Here is a 10,009-nt window from a genome sequence, read left to right on the forward strand (position 1 = left end):
TCTCTCGTATACAACTAGCCGCTTCCTTTATGGCGTAAACCTCTACTTGTAGAACATTACAGCCATCCGATAGCCTTAAAGATCGTCGGATGTCTAGTTGCTCTGAGAAGATGCCTATACCTGTGCCCCCTGAATTTGCGGAAGCATCTGTGTAGATTGCTATCTCTTGAGTGTTCATTACTCGGTTGCTTTCCCATTCTTCTCTTGTCGGGATGCGAATCCTTATATTTTCTCCAAAATCATGTTTGGTGAGCATATAGTCCGTTTTCTGGTCTAACAGATGTGGACTCGTGTTCACCATGATTTTTCCTATCACTGGCGATATCCTCGAGTGACCGTAGTTGGTCTGGTTCCACAGATTGGATTCACTTAATCTTAGGGCGCCCTTAGCAGCCAGATCCTTCACGAACCAGTCGATTAATTACAAGTCCAGAATTGCTTCTAGCGCAGCTTGCGCTGTCTTGTTCCTTGCTCCAGTTGTACCTAGACCTGCTAATCGCTGTACTTTTGTGAGGTTTTTTCTATTAGTCTCTTTAAGTACCGCTTCCCACCATATAGAGTACCACCAGTAGTACTCTATACCCTAATGAAAAGTACCCTTTCAGGGCTGTTACGGAATTTTACACTATCGCCATTCGCTTTGGCATTAAAATGTGTGTAAGAGTACGAAATTTCAAGAAAAACGGTTTCCCAATGTTCTTATTGAGAAAATGAGAAATATTGAAATATATTGAGCATGATTTTTCTGTTATAGTATACTTCTGAGTATGGCTACGATATGCGCAGAAACATGACAGTAGATTGGGACGCCAAAGGAAAATACACGACGACATTATTAACTGAAGAGGCTGTGAAAAATATTAGACAACATAATACAGACAACCCCCTGTTTATGTACTTGGCTCATTTGGCACCTCATGCTGGGAACGACTGGGATCCTCTCCAAGCACCAGATGAAGAAATAGCCAAGTTTGCTCACATACAAGACCCGGAAAGGAGAATATACGCTGGTAAGAGTTTTGTTTTGATATTTATAATAATTAGTGTAGGGATCACTCGATTGAAAAATATTCGGCCATTCGAGTAGTCAAATCCTCAGTATTTCTCGAGGATTTTTGTCGATCCTCGAGGATTACTCGGCACGCAACTAAACCCGTGTGTAGGGTATTCCGTACTCACGATAATCCAGAATACAGGACTGTTGAAAATACAATAATAATTTATTTTTATTACAATATAATTCAGGTTCATGGCAACAGTATCAACACTAAAAGACTATTACTGACCGTTATCAAATGTGAACTAAACTAAATCCTAAAAGTACTGAGCTTATACAGGGTTGTTCACCACATACGACACGGAGTATTGTAACTAAACTATTATATTTTTACAAACTGTAAGTTTTGGGTTCGTTGAAGGACTATTAGATCTACAATTTAAAAATATTTTTACAAGATACAGAGTATCCCAAATAAGTAAAAAATATTATAGTTGTATTTTTTTAAATGGAACACCCTATATATTATTCTATTTTTGGATTCTACAAATGAAATAAAGGTAAATTTGATTAAGGTTTATCATACTTAAACCTTATCGTTTTTGAAATACTTTCAATTTTATGAAATTGCAGTAAAAATTTTAAGGCTTTATTTCTCCAAGGGTATCAAAGTTTTTAATACTAAATATTTACTGAAGATTATTTATTGATCAGATATTGTGTTGCAATAATAAAAATTTTACTACCTTATACAGAGTGTCCAAAAATGAATATTAAATAATTACTAACTTTAAACGGCAATAACTTGTTTAATTTAAATGGAACACCCTATATATTTTACGTGAATCAGATGCACTATGTAATTGTCTATGAAATTGTATTATAACATTTTTTACCTATCTCTTCAAGTTTCCATAGAAAATGCATTTTCTTATAATTTAGACCTCATTTATCACTATACCCCTGGAATATTTTAGCTTATTTTTAAAGATATAACCAATTTTTAAAGGGTACAGATACTAATATAGTGGATATAGTTCACTTATTTAATTAAAAAATAAAAAAAAACTGTTTAAATATTTTTTGTTAAAGAGGATCAATTAATATGGCCCATTCAAACTACAATAATTGACTGTTTACGTCGATTAATAATAATTGCTCCAAATACTAAAAAACTGAATTTCGTGTGTGTATTAGACAATGTGGTAAAAAGTAACACCTTATAAATTTTATTTCATTTTTTGACGAATGCATATTTAAAAAAACAGAGACGTTCATTTTCATAACTTATTATTATATTGATTTCTGCGCCAAATCCACATTTATTTAGAATACTTTATTAATTAAAATAATTTAAAAGTATGCAATTAACTAATTTTTGGTGTTTTTGGTCGGAAATAATGGTGGTATATTTAATTGGTATACTCTTTTACAAAGATTTAAACAGTTTTTTTTTGTATGCCAATGGGCTTACAATATTTACCACCTGTACATTTTGTACATAATATATGGTGCTATAAAAAATCTGAAATGTCAATATTCCATGGGTATAGTGATAAATGAGGTGTAAATTATAAGAAAATGCATTTTCTGCGAAAACTTGAAGAGATGGGTAAAAAATGGTATAAAACAATTTGATAGACAATTACATTATGCATCTGATTCACGTAAAATATATAGGGTGTTCAATTTAAATTAAACAAGTTATTGCTGTTTAAAGTTAGTAATTATTTAATATAAATTTTTGGACACTCTGTATAAGGTAGTAAAATTTTAATTATTGCAACACAATATCTGATCAATAAATAATCTGCAGTAAATATTTAGTATTAAAAACTTCGATACCCTTGTAGAAATGAAGCCTTAAAATATTTACTGCAATTTCATAAAATTGAAAATATTTCAAAAACGGTAAGGTTTAAGTATGATAAACTTTAATCAATTTTACCTTTATTTCAATCGTAGAATCCAAAAATACAATAATATACAATATCCATTTAAAAAAACAACTATAATATTTTTTACTTATTTGGCACACTCTGTATCTTATAAAAATATTTTTAAATTGTAGCTCTAATAGTCCGTCAACGAACCCAAAAATTATAATTTGTAAAAATCTAATCGTTCAGTTACAATACTCCGTGTCGTATGTGGTGAACAACCCTGTACATATACTAGAGCCGAGCATTCACCCGTGAATTAGTTGGATGCAGTCAAGCATGAGGTTGTCCACTATAATAATACCTACACTTGAGAGTTTTATGAGTGATTGCCATATTGTTGAAATTTCCATACTTGGATTGGTAAAAATTTTATAATAATAATAATAGCTCCCGTATATAGCGTTTAACGCCTTGGGAGTAGCAAGGTACAGCTTGCTATACTAGAGCCGTTCGGTATACAAGGAAGGTAATGTGGCTAGCACTACGCTTCAACCGCCTATTATTACCTCAGGATTGTGAATCCCAAGTACTCATTTAAGGCTGAGTCGACCTAGGTACCCAAGCTATTTTTATTTTAATAAAAATAGTCGGCTGATGAAATGCCGGGTGTGGGAATCGAACCCACACCTTGAGATTGGTAGACGAGAGCCTGTACCTCTACGCCACCGGGCACCAATGGTAAAGATTTTATTATTGTTAGAAATGAATACGGCCTCTTTTTAAATTTGCGCTTTTTCCAATGGGGGTTCTTTAGGGACAACCCGGGCTTTCGACCAATTCATGTTGTGGTGCTTGGACCACACATTAGCTATTCGCATGATCTTCTCCGATGTTCCTTTCACATACGGAATCGTCAAGAGATAGAAACAAAGTTGTGGGTTGGAACCTTTGGTGTTACAGTGCAAAATAAAACACTAATTCACGACAACACAACGAAACACTTTTAGTAATGGACGCGCGTTTCGCTAACTATGTTAGCATCATCAGTAGTTGATTAAAACTAACATATTATTTACAAATTGAGCATTTATACAGGCGATTGGTTGGTAGTGACCAAGTGTGACAAAATTAGCCAAGCAATGTGTTTGATTAATTTTAAATTATTAACGTTTCTACAACGATCTTTATCAATATCTTGAGCAACACAAGAGATTTATCTTCAACATCTACCTTATCTGAGCCATGTGTTTTATAAATCTAGTTAATTTTGATCTTCTAGTTTGCCCAACATATTTTTGATTACAATATTTACACGAAATTTCATAAGTACTCATGGTTTTTCATTTTGTTAATTAATTTGTTTAATTTTAGCTATGGTTTCTTTGTTGGATAAAAGTGTGGGTGCAGTAGTGGCAGCTTTGAGAGAGAAACACATGCTAGAGAATTCCATCATTATTTTTATGTCCGATAACGGAGCAGCTCCAGAAGGTGTTCACGCAAATCACGGTTCGAACTATCCCTTTAGAGGCGTAAGTAATATTGTAATTATTAGTATTATTAGTAAATTTTTATCAAAGGTACCCAATGATTTTTTTCTCGTATTTTATTGTTGAAAGCGCCATATGAAATAATACTCCGTGTATCTACTAAACCAATAAAAATTTTGAAATACTTTAAATACATAAAATGTTTATTCTATAACTCTCAATCTAATAAAAAAATATATACAGGGTTCCATTTAAAAAAAAAACAAAGAAAAATTATTTTATATTTTAGAAAGTTTGGCGTAGAATTTTGAACACTCTGTATGATTTAAAATTACGATATTTACAGTAAAGTAAGTATAAACCATCTAAAGTAAATACCTAATATAGTTTTGATTTCAGGACAGTTCTTGTATTTGTAATATTTATTTTAAGGAAGGTTGAAAAATATATGTTTTATTTATTTATTTATTAAACTATCGAAATATATTTACTCATATCTTAAGATTATGCAAAGAGATCTTAACGGAAGCGAAAAATGCAATAATATACCGGGTATTCCATTTTAAAAAATCATCCCGACCCAGTAACACTTTTTTGAGCCACCCTATAGAAGTTAAAATATTTTCTTGAAATACATCCTCGTACATACTTTAGGCACAGATTAGGTATCCTATAAGTATACAGATAAAAATCTTGTCCCTAATTCGTGGTACGAAAATTGTTTTTTATGACGATGTGCAAACGAGTTAAATTTCCTGTGCGCAAAAATAAACTCGCATAAAATAACAATAAACAGCGTAATAGAGAGATATCGCTAAACCGAATAGTGTGCATGGACGTTAATAAGGCCAGGTGTTATTTCCTTTACGTGAGGTGGTATTAACTCTCTTCATTTATAGTTATCGGATCGGAAAGAATTCTGATCGCGTCGCGTCCGCTATTTAAACTTAACCTAACTTTGAATTTAAAACTTTGAAATTGATTTGTTTACTAGGTATTTTAAAACTAAAGGACTAAAGTGCTTATTTCCAGTGCTTTATTGTTCAACGTCTGCCAGTGGGTTTAGGGCAACAAGCAACAAATTCTCTTAGCTAAGTCGTCATCTGCTGTAAACCTAAGATTCTTTATAGGTTCTTTAGTATTGGAAGAGGTGGAATCCATATTTTGGGCCATATTTATTTAATTAAAACTAATCCCAGCTACTTAAATATCAAATTACCTAATAAAACTAAAGCAATAATTCAAAACAATTCAAACATAACCTAAAAGATCTCGCCGGCCGGCTCCGGTTGTCAAATACCCGCACATACCCATTTAAGCAATTTTTAAACGTTATCAGAGGTTATTTAGAAAGAGCGCTTGGTGTAATTGATCCGCAAATTACGTCAGGCGGTAACGTTATTAGCGGGTGTTGAGTTAAAAATTGACTCGCGCATATCGTAACCATGATAAGGTACGCGTAAATACTGGATGACGCTATTCGGTTTTCCGATATCTCTCTAATAACTGTGCCGGTCATGCGCTGTGCACAATTTTAGAGGCCATAAGTGGGTGCTACGTGTGCAAACTAGTAACCTAACTAGTGCCCGATTCCGAAAATTGGAACCACGAAAAACAATAAAGAAAAAACAAAGATTATAATCTGTATAATCTGTGCATCTATTCCCCACAGACGAACTCGCGACTCTAGGAGCGCAACGGCTGGAGCGAGCAATGTCGCGGTCGAGGTTGCGCTTCGCTATGTATTTTATTAATTACTACTGTTCGCGGCGGACGAAATCGCGACCCTGCGAGTGCTGGAGCAAAACACGTCGCTATGCTGTTACTTCGGTTCGAGCCAACTCCAAGAGCGATTATAAATAATTTATAATTTCGTCGTTATTATGATCGTCGTTCTTCAGTAACAGGTTTTTGATTCGTAGAGGAGAGCGATACGACGGACGTTACAAAAAAATACCGGTCCAAAATCGCGTTACTTAAATACCGACACAATCACTACAATAGTATCCAAATCGTACCTAAGCGGATTAATAAATAGTCTATTATTATAAAGCATAGGTTTATCCATTCATACGCAATAGGGTGAGCCAAAAATATAACCTGAGAATTTTTTTTTAATTCAATAATTCGTATATTTGAAAGCTTTGCAGTTTTAGTGTTTATTGATTAAAAATGTTCATGTTTAGCAAAAAAACTAGATTACTCTGAGATAGATTTTTTAGTAAATTTTATGCTCTACAAGAATCCGCAATGTAAATTTTTTTATCGTAAAACCTTTCAAAGTTATGGTGCTTTTAATGGAAAAAAAATTTTACGTGTTATTTAAATGAAAAACTTTGAATGTTCACCGGCACCTTTTAAAATTGAACTAAAAATCCTGTCTTCCGGGGATATTTTGTTCTCGATTATTAGGTTCATTTTAACACATAAATTGCATAAGTTATTTTTTTTTGGCTCACCCTAATCCGCAATTAACTTTTACAGTATTCGTTTCGAAAATTGTCATAAACATCTCACTAATACTGTAAAAATTGATTTCCCGGACTTGTAACGTAAATATCTATTGTCGGACTGATACTGTCATTAATTTTAATTCACATTTAGTAATATAAAAGTTTTTTTAGGCTAAGAACTCAGGTTGGGAAGGTGGTATGAGAAATATAGCAGCTATTTGGAGTCCTCTGATCAAAAAACCTCAAAGAGTTTCTAACAATTTGATGCACATATCGGATTGGTTACCGACCTTATATTCCGCTGCAGGTAAACTATTAATTATATTATTATTAACCAATTAATCTTTAGAATTGCGAAATCAAACTATAATAAATTTAATGTTGTTAGGTTTGAAACATTCTGAACTTCCAAGCTCTCTTGATGGCAAAGATCAATGGAAATCAATATCTGAAGGTGAATCATCACCCAGAACAGAAATTTTACATAATATCGATGACATTTTCAATTACGGTGCTATCAGGCAAGGCGACTGGAAATATGTTTATGGTTCAGCATCCAAAGGGCGTATGGATCAATGGTATGGAAATTCTGGCAAGGATCCATTGTATCATTACGACGAAGCAGGTGTTTTAAACTCCCCAGCTGGCAGTGCACTTTCTGGATTCATAACCTACCAACAAATCAAAGAAAAGAACTATAATTTAGCGCACCACAAAGTACAAAACTTCAGTATTAATATCCTCGATGAAGAAAATATCAGAAAACTCCGAAATGAAGCATTGTTGAAATGTAAAGACTTGAATTCCGAAGAACAGTTAGAAAGCAATCAGTGTAACCCAATGGTTTCACCATGTTTGTTTAATATTAAGGAAGACCCATGTGAGAGGGTGAATCTAGCGACTCAGAGACCTCTTATTGTAGTGACTCTGGAACAGGAACTACTTAAATACAGAAAGACTGCCAGAAAACCAATTAACGTTCCGAGAGATCCAAACGCAGATCCAGCTAAATTCAATGGAACCTGGACCAATTGGCAAGACAACGATGTAACACAGGAGAAAATTTCTTTTAATGCACTTTCTCACTTGACTATCGGCCTTATTTCTGGAGCATGTGTAGCTGTCGTCATAATAATCGTTATTTTACTAACTATAACATGTAAAAAAGCCCCTAAAAGGAGTTTATCAAGATTGTTTGAACCCGGAGATAACTGTTGCACCGAAATGGACAACAAACCCAGCAGTAACATGTTTGAAGAAAGGGAGAAACAACTGAGGACGTCACTGAAAAATGAGTTCAGAGAAGTCTGAGGCATTAATAATGTTTTTTTGATTGGAAAATGTTATTTAGTGCGAGATGACGTAAAAGCCTCGGCATTTTCTTATAGAAGATTGTTTGAGGCGATCAGATAATTTTAAGTTAATTTATTGTAATATATAGGACATAAGAAATAAAAGATAAATTCGGCGATTTTATTTCGGTGTTTTACTTAGTTTTAGTTACAAGCATATAGTGCAATTTCTAATTCTCTAATCTTCTATAAAATAATAACTTATAGATTCTACAAAATAACTATAAATATGTTTATGGAGTAGTATTCATAGGTCAAATGGACAAAGGTATGAAGATACTGGCAAAAAAAACCATGGTACCATTACAATGAGACAAGTGGTTTAAATTGACAAGCAGGCAGTGCACTTTCTGGATTCATAACCTACCAACAAATCAAAGAAAAGAACTACAATTTAGCGCACCACAAAGTACAAAACTTCAGTATTAGTATCCTCGATGAAAAAAATATCAGAAAACTCCGAAATAAAGCATCGTTGAAATGTAAAGACTTGAATTCCGAAGAACAGTTAGAAAGCAATCAGTGTAACCCAATGGTTTCACCATGTTTGTTTAATATTAAGGAAGACCCATGTGAGAGGGTAAATCTAGCGACTCAAAGACCTCTTATTGTAGTGACTCTGGAACAGGAACTACTTAAATACAGAAAGACTGCCAGAAAACCAATTAACGTTCCGAGAGATCCAAACGCAGATCCAGCTAAATTCAATGGAACCTGGACCAATTGGCAAGACAACGATGTAACACAGGAGAAAATTTATTTTAATGCACTTTCTCACTTGACTATCGGCCTTATTTCTGGAGCATGTGTAGCTGTCGTCATAATAATCGTTATTTTACTAACTGTAACATGTAAAAAAGCTCCTAAAAGGAGTTTATCAAGATTGTATGAACCCGGAGATGACTGTTGCACCGAAATGGACAACAAACCCAGCAGTAACATGTTTGAAGAAAGGGAGAAACAACTGAGGACGTCACTGAAAAATGAGTTCAGAGAAGTCTGAGGCATTAATAATGTTTTTTTGATTGGAAAATGTTATTTAGTGCGAGATGACGTAAAAGCCTCGGCATTTTCTTATAGAAGATTGTTTGAGGCGATCAGATAATTTTAAGTTAATTTATTGTAATATATAGGATATAAGAAATAAAAGATAAAAACACATTTTATTTCGGTGTTTTACTTAGTTTTAGTTACAAGCATATAGTGCAATTTCTAATTCTCTAACCTTCTATAAAATAATAACTTAGAGATTTTACAAAATAACTATAAATATGTTTATGGAGTAGTATTCATAGGTCAAATGGACAAAGGTATGAAGATACTGGCAAAAAAAACCATGGTACCATTACAATGAGACAAGTGATTTAAATTGACAAGCAGGCAGTGCACTTTCTGGATTCATAACCTACCAACAAATCAAAGAAAAGAACTACAATTTAGCGCACCACAAAGTACAAAACTTCAGTATTAGTATCCTCGATGAAAAAAATATCAGAAAACTCCGAAATGAAGCATCGTTGAAATGTAAAGAATTGAATTCCGAAGAACAGTTAGAAAACAATCAGTGTAACCCAATGGTTTCACCTTGTTTGTTTAATGTTAAGGAAGACCCATGTGAGAGGGTAAATCTAGCGACTCAAAGACCTCTTACTGTAGTGACTCTGGAACAGGAACTACTTAAATACAGAAAGACTGCCAGAAAACCAATTAACGTTCCGAGAGATCCAAATGCAGATCCAGCTAAATTCAATGGAACCTGGACCAATTGGCAAGACAACGATTTAACACAGGAGAAAATTTCTTTTAATGCACTTTCTCACTTGACTATCGGCCTTCA

The 10,009-nt window shown here is 33.6% G+C and overlaps 1 protein-coding gene across 1 annotated transcript in view; it reads left to right on the top strand.

Moving 5' to 3' along the window:
- LOC115888131 (arylsulfatase I-like) overlaps positions 1-8,296 on the top strand; it is a 52,929-nt gene extending 44,633 nt beyond the window's left edge. Inside the window, exons 4-7 of the mRNA XM_030907716.1 lie at positions 755-1,010; positions 4,252-4,409; positions 6,992-7,127; positions 7,209-8,296. Coding sequence (XP_030763576.1) covers positions 755-1,010; positions 4,252-4,409; positions 6,992-7,127; positions 7,209-8,131 — 1,473 coding nt within the window. The 3' untranslated portion in view covers positions 8,132-8,296. The remainder of the gene's footprint in view (positions 1-754; positions 1,011-4,251; positions 4,410-6,991; positions 7,128-7,208) is intronic.
- The last annotated feature ends 1,713 nt before the right edge of the window (positions 8,297-10,009 follow it).

Source organism: Sitophilus oryzae, unplaced genomic scaffold (genome assembly GCF_002938485.1).
Source record: "Sitophilus oryzae breed Bouriz unplaced genomic scaffold, Soryzae_2.0 scaffold_684_pilon_pilon, whole genome shotgun sequence".
Lineage (NCBI taxonomy): Eukaryota > Metazoa > Arthropoda > Insecta > Coleoptera > Curculionidae > Sitophilus > Sitophilus oryzae.